The 22,302-nt window shown below is 41.4% G+C and overlaps 1 protein-coding gene across 1 annotated transcript; it reads left to right on the top strand.

Moving 5' to 3' along the window:
- Positions 1–792: 792 nt before the first annotated feature.
- Positions 793–21,986, top strand: jakmip1 (janus kinase and microtubule interacting protein 1). The gene is made up of 21 exons (XM_074673567.1): positions 793–1,250; positions 8,857–9,183; positions 9,681–10,013; positions 10,462–10,623; positions 11,506–11,718; positions 12,457–12,570; positions 12,819–12,965; positions 13,201–13,371; positions 14,143–14,202; positions 15,532–15,660; positions 15,891–16,019; positions 16,178–16,261; positions 17,081–17,143; positions 17,703–17,801; positions 18,641–18,742; positions 18,837–18,890; positions 18,981–19,046; positions 19,253–19,321; positions 19,551–19,628; positions 20,600–20,809; positions 21,903–21,986. Exons 2-21 carry the CDS (start codon positions 9,028–9,030, stop codon positions 21,984–21,986), a joined length of 2,523 nt encoding a protein of 840 aa, XP_074529668.1. The 5' UTR covers positions 793–1,250; positions 8,857–9,027.
- The last annotated feature ends 316 nt before the right edge of the window (positions 21,987–22,302 follow it).

The following is a 22,302-nucleotide window of genomic DNA, read 5'->3' as shown; positions in this document are numbered from 1 at the left end:
CACTGTGTAGTTTTCTCTTTTCACTATGACCCCATGTTGCCCTGCAGCATTGTGCTGCATATGCTGCAGCCACAGAGTAATGATGCTGTGTGATGCTGCATGAGAGAGGCAGAATCGGGCAGCTGTGTGGAAATAATGCATCCACCAGAATCTGGGTCACACTCACTACTCACACATAATTTCACCTAGTTTCACATTTTGTCATATGTGTAAGATCTGTGCAGAGTGCCACCAGTTGTTGTAGTGTGTGAAACACTCGTCATTGAGAAATCTTCTAATAGAACAGTTTTTCAGTTTGTGTATGAGGAACCTTTAGTAAAGAGCAGAATCATGATCATCTCACATTGCTGTCTGGAAGGAGCACAATGGATCAACCATTATCTTTTTATCATTACTATCATCTAATCTTTAATAAAGGCACACAATGAAGCACAGTTGGCACAGCACATATTGGCCTGCCTGGAAACTAAGAGCTAAGAGTAAAGGAGTGCTAATGTAAAATATTATGAAGAAACTAACATGCGTAATGAATCTGATCATTTTCAAAGAATTACATTCAAATTATACATGACTAAAAGAAAATTAAGAGGTTTATTATAATACTGAATTTATTTATTTGAAAAAAAAAAGAAAAAAAAAAGTCAGAAGATGCATTATATCAAGATATTTAAAGAAACGGAACTGAATTTGCTTCTGTGGTTATCAACCTGGACCTCCCAGGTACCACCGTACGCCCTGACGTTTCGTCTGCACTGGCTGCGTGTCCACGCACTCACTGCGCGCGGTGTCATTCTTGAACACGCAGTCAGGTGTCGCGCTTCTTTCACGCTACCGGCGACGCCCGCCCGGCGTTTATTCCTTTGCTCAAGTCGCCATAGTATGATAGCTTTATTTATTTATTTCCGTTCACTCATGTGGATGTAATGTATGGGAACGGATGACGTCGCTCGTGCGCCCTAGTGTGTTTGTGTGGGCGTGGAGAGAAGTGTCAACGTGCGACGAGAAAGGAGGAGAAGCCTGCAGCTGAATCAAGCTGGAGGATAATTCAGCGGAGGAAACACAACTTTAACAGCAGGACAATGTATGATACATCCGAGGACTAAAGTTGTAAACGGTCGCCTTCTGCTGCTGGCTGAGCTGCTGATATCTCTCCTCTCAACGTTGCGAGCTCAACCTCCCTTCACTGGATGCGAGGCACAGACGTTTCTACATCAGGCCACTTGTGACCAACTGCTGGACCTCCATTTCAGGTAAGTTGGCACGGCTTGCAACGGAAAGGCAACAACTGGCGGCACATTAGCAGAATGTGACAGGTTTGCTGCTGCGACATGTAACCGTTACCGTGTCTCATGTGCTAACGATGCCGTAATGGTCAGAGAGCTGTCGACTCTCCCTCATCATGCCGGGATGTCTCACACGAGTTTTTCTACCTTCGGTTTCCGCACAGCCTCGTTATTTCGACAGGGCTGTTACATTTGGCTGCATCGTGAACCTGTGTGACGTCACTTTCAGTGTATGGCGGACCCTGCCAGCTAGCCACAGGAAGTATGCAAATACCGTCTGTCACGAGTGATTAACCCGAAATAAAACTGTTATCATTTTAATTCAGTATTTCAGCTGTGTCATCACTGTTGTTTCTGCGTTTTTTGTAGTAACTGAGAACCCTATTTGTACATGAACCATATTCTAGTCTTTACACCACCGTGTAGCCTAAATGCAAAATGACAGGCGCATCATCAGATTAAACTGTGCAGCCTGAGAGCAAGGACATCCGACCTCTGTGGCTGGAGGATGCTGCAGCAGCCCTCGTGCATGTCGCCGTGGGGTGTGGTTGGCAAACCGGACGGGCAGGCAGGCTGTCAGCAGTGTTAAAGCGCTCCCTCCAGCAGCACTCCACTCCACCCTTTAATCTCCCATTTGACAGCTCATTAGAGAGCTGGCCGCATCCCATTAAGCCTACATGACATCCTAACCATGTCCCCATACCAAATCAGACCTCTGCGTTCTTGTTGCTTCTCTGTCCATTCACTGTGTTTACTCAGTCTGTCTGTCATAACAGCTCTGTTGCTCTAGCAGGCGGCCCCACAGGCTCATAAATGTGCCACACTGGATAGCCAACATGTGTTGCACACTCACTTCTGTTTAATCAGCTCCAGCTCCGGACAGCCTGCATAAGATAGGAGACATGCTCTATTCATCTTTGTCAACTGATACTGAGACGAAGAATGCTTTTATGTAGGGACATAGCAACAATAGTTATTGTGACAACGAGATAGAGTTGCTTTGTATGATTATTAAATATTTTTTATGGTGTGGCCCTAACCATGTCTACTGTTGTGTGTTCATTGTAACATCAATGAATGCTGACAACCTCTCACATATACTGCCTATATCCACATTCCTCTACCTTCTGTAATTCTTACTGTTTATTCTTCATTCATGATCCTACTCCTCCAACAACACAATGTAACCCTTCAAGGAGCATGCATCTATAAATGTATTCCTTATGCACTATACCTTTTTATATACAACAACCCATGTGCAAAGAATTACAGGTGTAGATCAGCCTTTTGTGTAACGCTAAGAATAAGTCTTTGCTTTGTTCTTGTTTATTTGTCGAGCAGGAGGTAAACAGCTACCAGTTAGAACAGAACAATGTTCTGTGCAGTCAGAGAGAGAAGCAAGGTTAATCACATTACTGACTGCACTATCATGTCTTTCTGGTGGGGGTGGTGGTGTGAGGCTATCTCTTTTAGCACACACTCACACATGCACTGATGTATGCAGAAAGCTGCATGTGCACTGATGTACACATAGACACAGAGGCCAAAAACAGACAGAGCCTCCAGCAGTAATAAAAAGCCATATGAACACACCAGACAGACTATAGATCTCAACCCTGAGCTGTAAAACTAACACGAGCACAAGTGAGTAGGTGATAGATGTGTCTGTGTGACAGGGACACAGAGGGAGAGAGAGGGAGAGACTTCTTGTTTGTCTGTTTAGGTTGACTAGTCATTGAGGTCACTAACTTGTAGTCACTCTGTTGGCATAGTAGTTTTTAGGTCATATGCTTCACTAGCATTGCACTTGGCTTGATTACTCAGCCTTTTCATCGCTACATCTGTACCGTGTCTTTGGAGTGTCACTAGCCTGCTGAGTGTGCTGAAGTGTGTGTGTGTGGTGGAGGTATGTCTGGATTGTGGCCAGTCTTGTTCTACTCTATCGTGACGCTAATGTAGCTACACTGAAATTGTATAATAAGCCCTCATGCATTGAGATGTGTAGTAAAAACAGCAGAGTATCTCAGCTCTTCCACACCCTCAATGTTGATTATAAAGGTAGAAAGAGAAGCAGAGAGCCTTTGTTCAGGCTTCTGTTTGCAGCTCTTTTATGTATTTATTGGGTTGGATGTCTCACAGGAGTCTAGTTAATGTCTGACTGAGACTGAGTGTGGTCTGTCTTACTTTGAGGAGATCCATCTGGAAGTGTGTTTCAAGCTGGTGTCCGGTGCAAAGATGTCTGCTTGGATTACAGTTAAACCTCATTTTAGCATCTGTCAGACTAAAGGAGCAGTATTTAAAGTGAGGTATATGAAATTTCAATTCCAGAGACATGCATGAGCAAAAAGAGAAGAAAACAACAAAAACAAAGTCAAGGGATTGTCTCATTTAAAGACAAAATCTTCCTCCAAAATTGATCGTATCATACTGATCATACTCCATGTGCTTCTTTTGCACAGCTTTTTTAACCCTTTATGACCATACCAGGTCTGCCAGAGCATATCTTTCCATTTTTATATGCTGTAGCGTCAATTTTTGCATAAACTTTTACGATACATCAATACAACTCTTATATCCCAAACTGTCGTCTGAATCGTGATGTTTTTGTTGCTCATGCTTTATACTGCATTTCTGTGAACACATATATCACCAGTCAGAACAAATAGCAAATTGTAGCACCGGCACTATCCTGGGCTCTATAGTGTTGAATATCATTAAGAAAATCCATATACTCTAGATATTTCTATTGAATAAGTAAATAGAAATGATCTGTTACAATAAACAGAAAATGATCCTGACAAAGGTCTTGGTAAAAAAAAAAAAAAAAAAAAAAAAAGAAGATACCTATGTCAATAATGTAAATGCTAGCGGCCCCACACTTCATGTCCTGTTTCTTCCTCAGAGCACTGCAGAGAAATTGATTTTACCCTTAAGCTGAGATGGCTTATCTTAACTGTCTGCTAAAAAACAATAAGAACAGAAGAAAGCTTCAGCACATATTAACTTCAATCTAAAAAGCTTTACAGTGGGAATCATGATCATTTTAATAAGTTACTCATAATCCACACGATAACACTCATCATACACAGTTCAGACAAACGCCCTTTGCTCTAATCATCATTTTGCATTTCTATGACACTTTTCTGCTTGCTCTGCCACACCTTGGCTGTACTATGCTGTCTGATCATTGATCTGGGTATTGTTAGAAGCTTTGGCTAGTTTCACAAATACTGGAACACAAGAAAGCTTTATATTTTACGTTAAATCATGACTTTGACATAGAAAGTACTCAGGAACCATAAATTCACTGAATAGTTCCAGAGTATTTTGAAAACTTCCTCATAAACGATGACTAAAAGGACTGAGGAACACCTAAACAGATGCTGTGTTGCCTAAGTTAAGTTTGCCTAACTTACTATGTGCAGCAGTTTGTAAGAAAGTACTTCTCACCACTCTCTACTTTACTCCTGTGTCCTACCCTACAGCTCATTACTGTATTTTTACAAAACATCTAAAAACATTGCCTTTAAATCATCAAGCAGGGTTAGCTGCAACACAATATACATACCAGATGTTTCACAAAGAGAGGAGGGATTTCCTAAAGATGGGTTTCAACATTGTCAACATTTTTGTCACAGTCTGTTCAGCCTGTTTAGAAATGATCACAGTTTTAACATCAGCTAGTGAGAACCACTAATGCTTTATTGATGCTGTTGGTTACAATTTGGTGGGGACATTTTTTTTAGCAGAAAGTCAATTCCAATTCATCAAGCAGTCATTAGCTCTGTTTTGCAGCTGCATTCATCACTTCTCTCTTGCTCCCAGCATGAAGTGATTGTCATGGTGCTACAGTTGCTGCGTTGGACAGGGGTTGTTGGGGTTGTTGTGCATTTGCTCAACACGTCTCTGAACAAAACATAACTTTGAATTGATTTGAAGAGTTACCATGTTTTTTTATTAGATAGAAGCACATTATATTGACTTTGTGTGTGTGTGTGTGGGGGCATGGGTCCATGAAGCCTCCTCTTTGCCATTAGTTTTGTCCATTGAAAGGTTTTATCCAAAAATCAAGGCCTTTTGTGCACTTATAGTGAAGTATCTGTTTGTACTCAGAGAAAATGGGGTATTTAAAAGTTGAGGACTGGTCTTGGCTTTGTATACTTCTGCCAACATTAAAGCTGCTTGTTAACTTCTTGGTGCCCCTGTAAATTGTTCCACTTTCCCATAAAACTGCAAGAGGTCTGTCTGCCAGGTTGGGAACACGTGGAGGAGGCTTTGCTGAAGCTGTGTGTGGCTGATGGCTTATCTATGTGAGACAGGAAGAATGAAATACAAACTATGAAGTTGTGGTGAAAGCAAATCTTGTGAGTAGATGAGCTCTTACATAAATATGTGATGACATGGATTGAAATAGATAACATGCCTCAGATCACTCAAGGTAGCTGTTTGTAATTTCACTGATAGCTTGTTAAGAGGAAAATCATGGTGGCTGCTTTTGCTTTGAGACAAAAAAACGATAAAACATCCTTCCTGCCTCTTGGCCGTTTCCATGTAGTGACACCTGGTCTCTGATAATAACCCAGGCATGAAGAAACATGCTCACACTTATGACAGGAAAAAAACTAGAAACTGTTTTTCAGTCATCTTAGTGTGGTAATCAGAGCAGAGGTCAGCCAAGTCTATTGACCATCTAAAAAAAGAAACACCACTAATGTCCCTAACTGTCTCTCTGTTTCTCGCTCCTTCTTTTTCTGTCTCTGTGAATGATAGTGACATCACTGATGGCTCCTCTCCCTGTTAACACGGCCATGCCAGCCAGCGAGGACTGAGGAGCTGAGAGTGGTACTGCTCCCGCTCTTTCATCTTCACTCCTTTCCTCACCCTCTCATCCCTCCTCTCATTCTTTCTCTCCTGCTCCCTTTGGTTCCCAGCCTCTGACTGTGCATGCTGCATATAAATCTATGTAGTGAAAGGCTTCCTTGCCCTCCAGCATTCGTGCATTTCTGTCTCTCAGTCGACCGAGGCTCAGAGATTGTTGCAGATAAAGAAGTCATGTGCGGATATTCGTGTGTGTACGCAGCCCTTTACATGATGCAATCGTATGTGCACAAAGTCTGTGTGTTTGTGTCTTTGAGACTCCTCCTTCCCATCATCCTTTGCTGTGTGAGGAGTGGAGTTTTGAGAGCAAGGGTTGCCTTGGTAACTATTTCTGCCATCTGTGGATGTGGTATTAATGTGTGGTAATGTGTGTGCAGAAAAAGATAGAGGCGTCTGTGCTCTTAATGCTTGGGCTCCTTCATCGTTGCATTATTTATTTCATAGTTAACCGACAGACTGGAGGGTTACTGGGTTACAATTCATTCCAGGACGAGATTAGAGGACTCCACTTTCAGCTCAGTGAACGTGTTTCACTGGGGCGACATATTCCACATCGAGCATACACCTGCAGCCACAGCCATAGCCTGCTGTACAATGAGAGAGTAAACAAGTCATAAATTTAAATCCTGCTGCATTTGTCTTGTGTTTTTTTGTTTCACCTTGTTGTCAGCTTTTTTCAAGCTGTGTTGTTTCATGTGATTTTTTTTTCTCATTTCTTTTTTGCATTGAATCTGATGATGGAATTAACAACCTACTATTTTAATAAGTCAGCCTATTTTTTACAAGCAACAATCACAAACATTTCTGGTGTGTCTCAGGTTACGGTGATACATTTATTTTCTTGTTTTGCATGGCTTTTGTAAATATTACACAGGCTGCAAAGCTTTCCCCCTATTTAAAGAAGGAGGAAAGGAGACAAATATTGCAATACAAGACAGGGATGGGTACTGAATTAGGTGCTTTTATAGGTACCGACCAAATTCTGTCTGTAGTACTGAGTACTGATTCATGTAAAATCAGTGGAAGAGTTGGCAAGTTTTCATGGCAGACATGAATACAGCATTGGAAATTTATGTAGGCCTATTAAGAATAGGGATGCACTGATATCCGATTTTAATATTGCTGTTGTGCCGATTACCATTATTTACCAATATCAGTAAAAAAAAAAAAAAAAGCAAAAAAACAATCTGAAATGATGTGTCGAGGTAGTTCAGAAAGAAAGAGTGGCGATCGTAAGAAATGACGACCAGAAGAGAAACAAAGGATGGAGCGCAGAGATGAACGTGATCAAAAAAGTACGTTTTGTCTGTTTTTTGGATCAAAAACAGGAAGAGAGACATAAATGAAGAGAAACCACTCCTCTTTGGTAGGTTTGATCTTTACATAGTCATAGAAAACAATGTTATTTGGGTCTTGAAAGATCGGTCAAGGTGCTCTGAAAATGGCCCGCAGCTAATGGGTAAATATCGACCCACTTTTACGCATCAGCCGATGCCGATATTTAAAAAAAAGAAGCAACATCGGTCGATACCAATATTGATACTGATCGCGCATCCATAATTAAGAAATTAATATGTCAAATCAAAAAACTTTGAGATTTTAACCATTGAACAAATGAGTATTTATAACCACATTAACACACAAAAGTACCAAAACTTGGTGCCGTTGATCACAGATATGGGCTGCACGGTGGCGCAACGGGAAGCACTGCAGCCTCACAGCAAGAACGTCACCGATTCGATTCCCAGCTTGGCCGGTGGGCCTTTCTGTGTGGAGTTTGCATGTTCTCCCCGTGCATGCGTGGGTTCTCTCCGGGTCCTCTGGCTTCCTCCCACAAAAACATGCTCATCAGGTTAATTGAGCACTCTAAATTGTCCCTCGGTGTGAGTGTGTGCGTGAATGGTTGTCTATCTCTGTGTCAACCCTGTGATTGGCTGGCGTCCAGTCCAGGGTGTACCCCGCCTCTCGCCCAATGACAGCTGGGATAGGCTCCAGCCACCCGCAACTCTGAACAGGATAAGTGGTCAAGAAAATGAATGAATGAGTACAGATACTGATTGCCAGGTGCCGGGCATCTGTACCTTATCTTTTCAAATGTGAAAGGTACCCATCTTTAGTAACAAGAGTTTGGCAAACATTTGAAACAGCTCTTCTACCATGATGAAGATGAATAAAAAAAGGCAATAGAATGTGGATAAGACAAATTAAGTGTTACAATGAATTCTAGCTGCTTTTCCTGCTTTATGCTGCACGTGTTAAGTCGAGCTCAGTGAAGCCAAGAGGGCTAGTTACTCTGAAGGCGAGATCATGTCTGGAAATGAAAAACTCAACATTTAACTCATTATATTTTAGTCTTTTAACAGTGAAATGTAGAAGTTTAAGCAAGAGGCCAGGTACCGGGACTGTTGTGGTTGAATTGTTTTTGTGCTCTGTGGAGCCTCTAAGCACAGCCAAGGGACTAGAACAGGATGATGATAGATTGCCCATGTGTATATGTAAGAGACAAGAGGGTGAGAAAGCAGAGTGTAAATATTATCCCAAAAATAGTCCATTTTCACAAGGCTGGAGTGCGTCAGGCATCTTTGGCCTTGAGCTTTGTGTAGAGTAGTGCTGTGTTACAGTTTTTAACACTGACTCACTCTGTTCCACTTTTCCTTTTTTTCCCTCTATTTGTTTGTCTATCTCACCTAAACAGAAAGTCCCAACAACAACAAGCAACGATGTAGGCCTGGCAACGAAAGGATGATGATGATGACGATGATGATGATGCAGGGCCTCAAAGGGAGGAGAAGCAGCAACTGATTCTCTCCTCCTTCACACCACAGCTGGCACTCTATGTCTGTCCTGACTGGACGGCTAGAGTGCTATGTCATCAGCCACACCGCCTGCGGCCCCGCCTTTTAAAAAGGGCAGGAAGCCGGAGAAAGCGGAGGTGATGGCTGACTCTGTGCAGGCCACCAATGAGGAGCTGAGAGGCAGACTCATGGATGTCCAGATTGAGCTGCAGCAGGAGCGGGGCAAGGTGAGGAGGAAAAAGATGAAGATGATGAAGAAGCTGTGGGGTGTTTTTAGAAACTGGATGACAATGACATAAGAGAGGTGCCCCCTTCAGTTAATCAGACAAGCAGAGACCAGAGGAGTGCCAACAGAAACTATAACTCTTTATGAATTATTTACTTATTCTGGCAGCTTCACAGTCACATGTGGAAAGAGGAGTTGTTTCCACTGCTAAAAAGCACACTAGTTTTAATGATAATACATAGGGATTCATATTCTATGTAGTGTTAATAATGTTTAAATAAATGTAGTTGTTTTCTCTTCACATGGCTGTTATAAATATTCCCATACTAAATATCTGAGATTTGCTAGAAGGTACATGCAGAAAAGGCCATTATAGAAACTGTAACTAACTATTATTCATTTATGTTTCTGTTGCCCCCCATCTTGTGGCTTGTAACTTGACTGATGATGACTGGATAGTTAAATGGTTTTGGACTCTAATTGTAGGATGTCTCACAGGTATGTAAGCTCCGTGAGCGGCTGCAGGAGCAGCGGCAGGCTCGTGAGCTGGAACAGCACAAACACGCTGTAGCAGTCACAGACCTGCGCGCTAAACTCCACGAAGAGAAGCTCCGTGAGATAGCTGCTGTCCGCGAGGCCCTTGCACGGCAGCATGAAATAGAGCTTGCCCGGTCCATCAAGATCCGGGATGCTGAGGTGCAGAGGCTCCAGGGGCTCGTATTTGCATTGAGAGACGGCGCAGCTGACAAGCTCAAAAATGCTCTTCTTGGAGAGGCTCGAGAGGAAGCCAGGAGGGCTTTTGATGGGGAAAGGCTGAAGCTTCAGCAAGAGGTGGGTTGTAGTTTGTATATAGTTGACAATAATGCAGAATAAAGCAGGCTTTCTATTATACACTGAGGAGGAGGCGGAGTGTGTTTGCAAAACTGCTGTTTTATCACTTCTGGTATGCTCTTTTTCTCACCAAAAGGAGCTCAGTTAAATGTTTATGTTGTATAATTGACATTCTGATACCATTATGTAAGTACACTTGTGTGTATGACAACTAACGGTGTGGGGTTGTGTAAACCTTTGTAAATTTACTGTTGAAAAACAGGAAGCAGAGAGGAAAAGCCTGTTGCCAAGCTATTGTTTCAGTAAAGCCTTCTGGACAAACAGAGCATCTATCACCACAATCGGTTAATGGAAGAGAAAATATGTTTATAAATGAAAGTCAGTCTCTTTGTTGTAGTTAATTTTGAGCCTTATTTCCTTGTGTTTGTGTACTCCATGTTTATTTTAGATCCAAGAGCAGAAGACTGCCAGGAAGCAGGCCGAAGAAGCACTTGGAAATGCTCTGCAGGCAGACAAAGCCAAAGCTGCAGATCTGCGCACAGCGTACCAACAGCACCAGGATGAGGTGCACCGCATCAAACGGGACTGTGAGAAAGACATCCGCAGAGTGGTGAGCCCCTCGTGCTCCTCTGTTTGAGACAGAGCTTCATAATGTCTGGTGCTGCCATTGATACAATAAAAAGGTCTCACACTGTCGCACAGATCAGATATAATCATTCCACGACAGGTTTGCTTGATATATCAGCAGCTATTACCTTTATGGTCTGTCAGTGCTTCATTTTTATAACACTAAGAGTTCCTTACTCATGACATAGGTTTCCTGGGTCTGATGTTCAGTCCCAGGTTTTATCTAACTGTAGCAGGGTCCCAGGCTTTTTGCTGCACTATCCGTCTTTGCCTATCTCACCAACGTGGTGCTTATCTACAAAAATAAAAGCCTGCGTACCTGCCTCCAGTTATTCATTAACCTCCATTACTTTCAGATGTGCAGGCCTCTGTCAGTAAAGGGATATTTGAGCTTGGAGCTTTAAAGGTAGTGAATCAGTAGAGCGTGGCTGATTGGTGCAGAAATGCATTGCAGGAAATACCAGCATTAAAGGACAAAGATGGGGGCACAGATTGTCCTACTGAGCCTCTCGTACAGGACCTGTGGTCCATCGCAGCAGTCACTGGTTTGACTTCCAGCCACAAGCTTGTGCTGCATAAACATAACATTTAAAAAGTAGGAAGAATAAGAGGTTAACAGAAGAAGTTGTGTGAGTGCAGAGCAAGAACAAAGCATCATAAATTAATCACAGCTGAAGTGCAACATCTGAGGCTAAAACACTCTCTGTTGTGTGTTCAGCTGTTGGAGCACACAAGGCATCAGACCAAGATAAGGTGTAAGATTTAAGGTTGAAACTTCAGCATCACTCTTAGCATCAGTATTAACACAACACAAATCCACTGGAGAACAACCAAATTCCCATTCTTGTATTCATTCTTTTTGTAGATGGATGAACTGAAGGCGAAGGATCGGGTGGTGTGTGCTCTGGAGAGGGAGCTGGGGCTGCAGGCCGGCTATGCTCAGAAGCTCCAGCTTCAAAAAGAAGCTCTGGATGAGCAGCTAGGCCAGGTACGAGAGGCTGAGAGACACAACCATGGAAGTCCCAAGAGGGAGGCGATGCCTGGGCTGGGGGACCACCAGGACCTGCTCAACAACCAGGTAAACACAGACAAAAATACAAATTCATCCATCTGTACATAAATGCTATGTTACAATTACAAAATCACAGACATACTAAAATGTTTTCTACATCCATAAAACCATGGTGCTTACATACTGTATAAAGAATGTAGTTTGAGTTCAAGGATGAGTCTGTAAAGGCAGGTGTTTTACTGATGATAAAGACAGTATGATATTTATACAATGAATTCTTAATTTAAGGATCTGAAAGGTTATGAAACCTTTGAAATAGCATGGAGATTGAAGAAACAAAGCTGGCTTTGGTATGTCTTGGCAGTAGCTGCAGGTACCCTGGTTTACCTATTACATAGAAAAATGAGTTATTGAATCCCTGATTTAAACTTTCATTGAACTCTTAAACCCTGAAACAATAAAGTCTGCCAGGCTGAAGGTGTTTTTGTTTGTTTAGCTGAGGATTGTGGCAGACTGCCCTCACCATTCTTATCAGAAAGAAAACTTAAGAGACTTGGAGGGCATGATTAAAAAGAGAACACTGACACAAGTCAAAGCTGCAGCTCATTCATTCGTTCATCAAAGTATGCAGTATGCAGACACAGGTACACAGGTGCACTGTGTAAAAAACATCTCATCCTTCATCCCACCACCTTCTCTGTCCCAACTCCCTTCATTATTTGCCTTCTTGCCTGCCTGCCTGCATGTACTCCCTTTTTTTAGATTTTGTCTTCCTCCTCCTCTCCTCTCCCCCCTGTTCCCCAGGATATTGAGGAGCGCGACGTGAGGAGGTTCCAGCTGAAGATAGCAGAGCTCCATTCAATCATCAGGAAACTGGAGGACAGAAATGCACTACTGGCTGACGAGCGGAATGAACTAGTGAGGGACTTGTGCAACAGTACATAAATGCAATGTGATTATAGTAATGAAAATACACACATTGTTACACTTAAAACCTGATTTACACGCATTAACATACAAGCCTCTGAATGGCATTGTAAACCATTGTCATTTTATCCTTTTAGCCTTGATCTGGCCTCTCCTGCTCTAACTGGAAATTTACTGTCAGCAGAAGTCAAGGCTTGAGATTCTAGTATTTCCCCTCCCTGTTTCCTTCCTTTTACCAGTTGAAGAGGGTGCGAGAGGCTGAAAGCCAAATGAAGCCCATGTTTGAAAAGAACAAACGACTGTCCAAGAAAAATGATGACCTCCTGCAAACACTTCAACGCATGGAGGAAAAACTGAAGACCCTGAGCCGAGAGAACGCTGAAATGGTGAGATTCAACCAGCATGTGATTGAAGACTTTTCTCCTAACAAAAAAAAACTTCTTTCATTTTATGCATTTCTTTTATTTAATCACTCCATAAAGGAGAATTTCAGTTACTGTACTCTCAAGTGCCAGAGAAATTGAACAAGAAGCAGGACCTCTGCTGGCCATTTGAGGAAACGCAGAAAATGTTTTTTTATGAAAACCTGATTTGGCTTCTTTTTCTCTGGAATCCCCTCAGAAAGAAAAGGCCTCCTCCTCTCGGCCCCCCTCGCAGCAACAGTCTATTCAGTCACAGCTGAAGAGGCCCAGCTCCCTGACAGACCTGAGCCATGCCCATGAGGAGCAGGAAGTAGAGTTCCTGAAGCTGCAGGTCTCCGAGCAACGAGGCATCATTGATGAGCTCATGCAGGTAAGAGTTCACTCAAACACTGTGGCATGAGAATAAACAACAGTTTATGATGCAGATTATTTCCAAAAATGAGTAAAATTGCCAGTATCTGTACCACTGTCACAGTTTTTAACTCACTGGTCCTTTGGTACTCCATGCCAATGTTAGAAATTGAAAGAGTAGGACTGAACATTTAATGTTTCTACAATACAAGAATTTGTCTCCTGTGATAAGTTTTTTTTCCATGATGTTTATTATCATGACAAAATATCAGGATTGTTTCATATTTTTTTGCAATTTCATATCAAAGGAGAACTACTTAAAGTTTTCAAAGTTTCCATAAAAATAAAATCTTAAGGAAATTGTAGTTTGCACTGAAGTATTAGCCTGAGAGTTTTTTTCAATAGATGCATAAAAGATGTGGTTTTTCAGTCTTATTGGCCAGCCCATTATAAAAGAACCAGCTCTGTCTTCTCTGCTCTTCTTTTCTGTTTAGCTTGGTTTTGTAATGTCTGATTGTCTCTTATTCAGCAGAGAATATCTCCTTCTTTTCTCTTCATCTGTCTTCTCATCCGCATAAACAGCTGATGTTTTTTTTAATGCCACAGTTTGACTTTTAAAGCTGCTGCTCCAAAAGAGCCTCAACCCACGTGATTCATCCCTATGATTATTTTGTTGTCTGTCTCTTTCAGTGTAATGCCAAACGTCTGTACAGTTTGTTTTTCATTCAAATGTAAATAATGTTGTAAACCCTGTATTTCACTGAGACATCTCTGCCTTGTTTGTCTGTAGGAACGTGACCGGTTGGTGATGACCAAAAAGAACAGGAGGAAACCTCTCAAACTGTCTAAGGTAAGTGTCCCTGGGTGCTTTGAGGACTCAGTTAAACCAGTGTTGCGCAACCAAGCAACTACCCAATCTGTGGTTTAATTGAGAGCGTGCATCTCTCTGTACGTGCATCTCTGTGTGTGTGTTTGTGTTTAATTGGGCTCAGGAGAGAATGATGACAGCACGGCTAACAGCAGGGAGCACCGCACTGAGCACACATACACACATGAATCCCACATTCATTCTCACAGCTGGTGGAAAATTATTTGTTTTACTCATAAAAATGAAAACATCTCTTACAAACAGTGTAAACATAATTTATTTGCAGCAGCTGTCTTTTGTAAAAGAAAGTCTCTTTTCACTTGTGAGTAGAAAAGGGAGGAAAAGCTATTGATCCTAAGTCAGGTGGATGGGACTGCGTGAGAAAAAACAATTACTGGGTGTGTGTGTGTGTGTGTGTGTGTGTGTGTGTGTGTGTGTGTGTGTGTGTGTGTGTGTGTGTGTGTGTGTGTGTGTGTGTGTGTGTGTGTGTGTGTGTGTGTGTGTGTGTTTGTGCTGATACATCAGGGAGCATTTAAGTTTTCTGTTGTTGCTAGGAGGAGTTTGTGGATGTGTGTCAGGTACTTTCCTCCACCTCTCCTGCTGGAGTCAGTTTGTTACCTTGGCGTGGTGGATGCGCTTTACTGTGTGGCAGAGCGGTTTGGCTTTTGGACTTGCACTATTTTCTTAATTTAAAACAAACTGTCTGCCTGAGATTTGGGACCAAAAAACGGAAGCTGGCTTTTGGATTTCTCTGTGGGAGTAATTTTATTGTAGCTCGGAGCTTTTTCATTTTGTGTGGGAGAGAAACAGAAAGCCATTGTTTTTCTTTTGGCAGTAGTATAATAAAAGACATTAATATAATTACAGATGTATTTTGGGGCAAATCTTTATAGTTGGTGCTAAGGTTTTGTTCTAGTGGCACCATGACTGAGTACATCCTCCTTATCCTCTACTTTTCCTCCTTCATTTGCCTCTGTGCATTAGTCTGCCTCTACTTCTCTGGTTGCCAGGAGATGACTTATAAGCATGATGGTAAGGACTGTGTGGGATTTCTAATAGTTAACGGGAAAAAAGAGAATAAAGATGCTTTACCAGACATGATCTGATACATTTTAAATGTGATAACAAGTGTCAGGTCTCAGTCAAGATGCCACTGAATAACTTCTATATAAAAAGACCTTTTACTAAGTCATCAGAAGATGTGTGGGAGTTTTAAAACCTTGATAAAATTCAAACTTTTGAATCTGAAATCAGGTGTGATGAGATTTTTTTTGTGAACAATGATCATGTCCCCTTCCTTTCTCTCTGCAGAGGCATGTTGTGGAGACGTATTTTGGATTTGATGAAGAGTCCATAGACTCTGAGACGTCCTCTCTGACATCCTATAACACTGACCTCACTGACCGCACACCTGCAACTCCTGAAGAGGATTTGGAAGACGTAAGAAGCCCATTATCTACATCAAAAATAATGATTTAATATTTTTTTTACAATTAGAGGTAGCCCAAGAATGGGTTTGATTTAGATGACTGTTGACACAGAAAGAGGCCTATCAATTTTAAAACAGTTTATAGACTCAGAGATGTGCTGAAAAAAAGTTGAATGTCTGTGTACTTTTTAAGCTTCTTCTTTTTAATTGAATAGATTTTTTCTGCTTTTTGTGAATTAAGACTGTCACCCGTGAAGAGTCGGAGCTTCGCTTTCGTCAGCTAACAAGAGAGTACCAGGCTCTCCAACGGGCCTATGCCCTTCTACAGGAGCAAACAGGAGGCTCTCTGGATGCTGAGAGGGAGGCTCGGGTTTGTACTTTTATAACTTGTACTTCAACAACTTTGACTTGGACCAAACGACAAAACAAAATTGTACTGTAAATAAAAACTGAAGTTTAGTCTGTTCTAGTTTTGAAATTAATCTAGAAATGTCCCTGCTCCATCATGGCTGTTCTTTCCTCCCACAGACACGAGAGCAGCTTCAGTCTGAGCTCAGCAGTTGTCAGGCAAAGGTTGTGGACCTGGAGAAAGCCTTGGCTGAGAGAGGGCAGGTAACAAAAACAAGGGAGTGTGACAGGAACTCCCTGGTCCTGCTCTCACTGGCCTGCATGCTCTGCCCTCATCCTCTCTTCTTCCTGTTGTTCTCTCTGTGTCTTGAGCCTTCTGGGGCTGTTGAGCTTGGAGAGGACTGTTAAAGCTATAAATAGAAGCATTCGATTTTTTTAACCATTAATGTCTTACATATCCCAAATGCACAGCTAAAACTGAATTTAATTTATTTAACGTTTACAGTGTTTCTTTTTAAAAATGTTATTTGAGAACTAAACCAAATCAGTCCATTTGAAGAAGTGTTGACTTTTGTCAGATCAATGTAGATTAAAAACACATGAATATTTCCTGCACTGACCATTATAAAGAACACTAAGATATGATAATATATTAATCAAATGCTCAGTTTGTCTTTTTTTGTTTGGTTTTGCATTTATCACTGCATGTTGCATGTGTTGATTGGTCCAACTCTGTTATTTTGGTTCCCTGCTCCTCGGTTTGACCTTTCAGGCTGTCTTCTGTTTTCCTGGTGGAGCAAAACCTTGCTACCTGTGGTTGCAGCTCTGTTGCCTGTTATTTTGGGAGCTTTTTTAATTTCTTTGGATCAATAAACTTGTTCCACTCCCACTTTGTTCCTGTCTGTTTGTATCCATGGTACGTTTGCATGTGTCTTCTGGAAATGCAGCAGATGGTCACTGAGTGCTATGTTTTGAGTGGGCAGACAGCTTCATTCATTACACCCTGTCGTGGGATCCTTTCCTTCCTTCCCTTTGCTTTCCACTGACGTTTCATGCTGATGTTGTGTTTGGTTGTCATGGCAGGACTCAAAGTGGGTGGAGGAGAAGCAGTACTTGCTTAAGACCAATCAGGAACTGCATGAGAAGGTAGGCTGCATTAGCTTGTACTCACTGTTACTGTTTCACTCTGTGGCCGGTTTCTGTGTCTTTGTTCTGACTTAATGCTCACCAAAGCTTAAATCTGTAAAATATATGATGTTATAAAATGGATTCTCTCTGTAAAAGTAAAAAAAAATCTTTAGTGCCAAATTTTGGCAAATTGTCTCATAAAGTAAAAAGTCTGTTTACTTTTTAAACCCAGATGAGGGTGAATTTTCTGTTTGGGTTATTATCTTACAAGGTATCCATTATCAAAAAATTGAATATGACATGAGGTTTTATGTCAATCAGTTGCTGCTGCAGTCTTGACTTTGACTTTAAAGCTGTGTGGACTACTTTGAGTATATAAAGCTTTAGAAAGATTTTATTTTATAATACAATTTCCCATATGGTTTGATGTCAGTGAGGTTAATGAAGTTAATGAAGATTAATTTTTAGCTGCCTGATGTACATAACTTTAGAACAGACATTAGTGTTCAACTCTTGCAGCTCTGTAAAATCATTGAACTTTTGTAATCAAGATTTGTCTGTGTGTGTGTGTCTGTAGATGTGTGTGTTGCAGCAGGCAGAGTCGCGGCTGCAGGCTGAGGTTCAAGATGCTCGGGATCAGAACGAGCTGCTGGAGTTCAGGGTGCTTGAACTGGAAGTAAGAGACTGTACCAACGTCATACTGTCACCAGGAGGCGACAACAACAACATCACTACCAAACTCAAGACCTACATACAATGACTAACCAGACAGACAGACAGATAGACCTGTACCCATACTTGAGTCCCCAGTATGCATGTGTGTTGCACTGTTTTTGCATGGCAGCTGTGTGTATACCCCTTCCTTTAAACTGGAATATTTTTTAAAACAGAACATTTTATTAAGATGGAAGTTATTTTAAATTGAATAAAATGTATTTAAGTTCACCATTTAATCCCATCTCTGTTCATTTTGTCTCATTTTCTGCATGCATACCATATATTTGTGTACAAATTTCATCAAATCAAAGGTCATTTCCTCAAATAACTTAGGACAGACAAGGATCAAGAGATCTGGGAATTTGATTCCTTGTGTTTTAATTTGAGTTTAGCTTTGAATTTCAAAACATTAAGCAGTAGGGCTCTTATTCAATACTGAAAATCTTAATGTAGCAGTTGTGTCTGAATTTGGATGGAGCATCTGTTATTGTTTCTGCATGTGTTTACATTCTCCATATTAGTTTGGTTTGGTTCATTGTCCCATTTAAATCCATGGGTTCCCTCCTCCCTCACTTTGGCAGATCCTGACTATGTTTTCAGTTTCATGTAAGTAAATCCCTGTTTGTTCCCTTTCACTCTCATTCACATTCAGTCGGTACTCAGTGTCACTCATTCCAATGCACCACCTCCACCATGATAATAATGAGATATTTAAGCACTGTAAAGATGTCAGTTTGGTTGATGTCATGATCATTTAGATGTGTAAAAATTAAAGTTTAATAGCGTGTTTTTCCGTAGGAGAGAGAGCGCAGATCTCCTGCCCTCAATCTACACATGTCTGCGTTTCCTGAGAACAGCAGCAGTGCCCTGCAGATCTACTGCCACCAGGAGGGAGTCAAGGTAAAAAAAAAAAAAAAAAACTATCAAAGCCTTTCTCCTGTAGGATCTCTCAAACAAACAGTAAATATGATGTGAAATTCTAATCTTTGTGCAGGACGTTATTATTCCTGAGCTGATGAAGAAACTGGATATCCTTGGAGACAATGGGGTGGGTTCAGAACTCTAATTTGGGGTTAAAATAAATCCTTTAGAAACCTCACTGTATCTAATTCTTATATTGCGGATTTATTTTCTGCAGAATCTCAGAAATGAGGAGCAGGTAGCAGTGATCCAAGCAGGGACAGTGATCTCACTGTGTGAGAAGGTGAGTGGAAATGCCTCAGACATGCTGTGCTGTTACTGACACACAGTGGACAAACATTGCAATTACATAGAATGTATTTTCACAACAGCTGCCACATTTCAGTACATTTCTATTGATTGAATAATGAATGTAAACAGTACAGTTATTTAAGCATCTTGAGACAGTATTAACCTCTTACCTTTACTCTTTTGTTGTATCCCTAACAGTGGTTAAAGCAGATAGATAGCACAGAGGCTGCTCTGACACAGAAGATGATCGACCTGGAGAATGACAAGGTGAGAAAACAGTCAACCATAAAAAATCACAACCTGCAAATGTTCGGCTTATTTAAGTGGTTCTAGCTGCAGAAAGGATTGTCTGTCACTGAACAAAGGGAACTCTGTGCTGTATTTGCCCGTTTTCCAGATTTTATATTGAGAACCTAGTCTCAAAGTGAACATAGACAATAACCTGTTATTAATCTTTCAGTTGTGATTTGATTTCCTTTACTGGATATTGTTGCAGGAGCTGTTCAGTAAGCAGAAAGGATTCCTTGAAGAAGAGCTGGACTACAGGAAGCAGGCCTTGGATCAGGCCTATATGGTACGGAGCGTGTAGCAGTATGACCTGTATATGTCTCTAAAAAAGAAAAGTTTTTTTTTTTTTTTACAAATACACTAAATACATACATTGATTTTTGTTGAAACACTGACCAAGGCAGTGTACAAGGCATAATCATCCTAGCATGGCACATACACATTTGGATCCCATTCAAACATCATCAAAACTCCATGAAAGTTAAATTTGTCAAAGTGTGCCGGGATACTGCATCTTTTACCACTGAACTCTAAATTCTGTGATCAAACTAAGCCTCTGATCGAGCCGGGGTATTAAGCTTCTTGTATCTAGCACTGATACTTATTTATGCTGTGAGAAAGAAGCTGGCTGATGTTTACGCTCTAAAATATAAACTATGAAGATGTAATACCATCACTAAATGCTGTATTATGTGTTTGAAATGGAGAAATGATTAAGTCAAAGAAGAATTTCAGACAGAGTGAGGTGAATTAGATTTGCTGATGAATTTTTGTAGCATTAATGAGCGTCAAATGATCTCTAACTCAATGAAGTCAGCAGCCTGTAAACACAAAATGACAGTCAACACTTAGTGCATTCCCCATAAAGTATTAACCATTTGGTCAGTTTAATGTTGGTTTGTGTTTATTGTTCCACTCTATGTTGTGTCGGGAGAGGTTTGGTTTTCAGATGGTAACTGTTGGAGCAGTTCACCAGAAAGACAGTGAGAATGAAAACATGTTTATGTTGTCAGATTAATCCAGTTACCATGTGACGATCAACCCTGAGGAACCCTCAGTATAAAGTGGAACAGTGTTCTCATATCTGCCATGGTCACAGTGGTGTATGTGTGTATGTTTGTGTATTTGTTTGTGTGTGTTACTTCATGTGTGTGCTTGTGCATGCCTGTGTGTGTCGGCATGCGCATGTGCACGTCCATGTGTGTGTGTGTGTGTGTTGGTGTTCCTATATGTGTGTGTATGTGGCTGACTGTGCAGAGGATCGAGGAGCTGGAGGCCACGCTGTATAGCGCTCTGCAGCAGGAGCAGCCAGCGTGCCGGGAGGTGGCCGAGTCGCTGACAGACAGGCAGAGGGAGGAGCTGAGGCTAGCTGTGGAGAAGCTGCGGCGTCAGATTCTCCGGCAGAGCCGGCAGTTTGACAGTCAGATCTTACAGGAGCGCATGGAGCTCCTACAGCAGGCCCAGCAGGTAAGGCTGAAAACTGACCGAGTCAGGTTACTGAGTTCTGCCCTCCCTTAATCTGACCCTGGCCCCTGTCTGAATCCTGTGACCCCACCAGACCTCTGGTGCTCTGAAAAGATGCAGTATCCCAGTATGTGCCACCTTTAGCTCTACCTGTAAGTGCATATGTAGAGATGGGAGAGAGAAAAGATGAGACAGACTGGTTGTGTGAGTGTGTGTACTTCATTGTGACCTGCCCCCCCCACTCCTCCAGTATCCTTCCACTGTGCAGTCCTCACAGTAGTTTACACTCATGGCTTGAACAGTAAATGTCTTTCATTAGATTCATCAACAACCAAAGCACCATCAACCTCATGAGAATCTGTTTTATCGTAAAATACTAACAAATTGCCTGATCCCCAAACCTGAATGCAACCATTGAAATTTACAAACTAATCAAACTTTTTTATAGAAGTTACTGATGGAGCTAGAGGAGATTTTTTCACTTAAGTTTTATAGACCACAACTATTTATCTGCCTTACAATTCGCTTTTTAGCAATCACTTACATGTTCATCTCCCTCTTAAGTGTAGTTAACCGAAGTGGTTTCTTTGTCCCTGCAGCTGTGCTTTAGTCTGTAAACTTATCATTCCCCCCACTCAGCAGTGTAGTCATGAACACCTCAACAGTTTGATTCTGACTGATGAGCACTGTGTAATTGAAGAGTATTTCCTCATTAGTTTGAGTTCTGACTATTTTAACCCTGAAAAATCTTTGAGACTTCCCGATACACTAAGATTGTTTTTATATCACCGATGAGAACACAAACATGTTGTTTCAGGCTTGGATAAATACCATGCTGGGGTTTGAAAGCTTAAAAAGATGGTGTTCTCTGTTAAAGCTCTCCTTTGGTTGCCATGGTAACCCAATTTTCACTCAGCACAGCTACTGCTGAGACAAAAGGCATGATGGGAAGGAGGCCAAGCGTTTAAGATTGTCAACAGAAACAGTTTGATCACAGTTTTACTTTTGTGTGTGTGTGAGAGCTGACCCGTTTCTCTTAGTTTCAGGGAGTTTTCACATCTTTGACCACCTAACCTCTCCTCTTTTTGCCCTGCAGAGAATTAGAGAGCTGGAGGACAGGATTGACTTGCAAAAGAGACAAATAAAGGAAATAGAGGAAAAGGTACTTTTACAAATTTAATGTGTCTCAGAGAGAGCTTTCACTCATGCTTGGTAAACAAATTGTGGACAGTATCTCCACCAGGCAGAGATTAGTGTGTGATTCTATGGGAGTTTACATCTACTGTGCTTTTGTCCTGTTTTATTTTACTAACCCCTCTAACCTCTTTTTTCTTCTCTTCTTTATCTGTCTATCATACCCTTTGTGTTCCTTTAGTTTTTGTTCCTCTTTTTGTTTTTCTCTTTAGCATTTATTCTTTGGCCTTAATGGAAATGACCCTGGACCTTTGTCAGGTACTACCTGCACTCTGTTAACATCAGTATTACTTTACAATGCT

The sequence above is a fragment of the Halichoeres trimaculatus genome, unplaced genomic scaffold (assembly GCF_033239565.1).
Source record: "Halichoeres trimaculatus isolate MK-OKI-2021-1 unplaced genomic scaffold, fHalTri1.1 fHalTri1_scaffold_7, whole genome shotgun sequence".
NCBI classification, from domain to species: domain Eukaryota; kingdom Metazoa; phylum Chordata; class Actinopteri; order Labriformes; family Labridae; genus Halichoeres; species Halichoeres trimaculatus.
This window is presented reverse-complemented; position numbering and strand designations above follow the sequence as displayed.

Coding starts and splice junctions, on each gene's coding strand:
- jakmip1 (XM_074673567.1), top strand. CDS start 9,028: ATGTCATCAGCCACACCGCCTGCGGCCCCGCCTTTTAAAAAGGGCAGG. Junction 11,719..12,456: donor AGGACCTGCTCAACAACCAG/GTAAACACAGAC, acceptor CCTGTTCCCCAG/GATATTGAGGAGCGCGACGT. Junction 13,372..14,142: donor TCATTGATGAGCTCATGCAG/GTAAGAGTTCAC, acceptor GTTTGTCTGTAG/GAACGTGACCGGTTGGTGAT.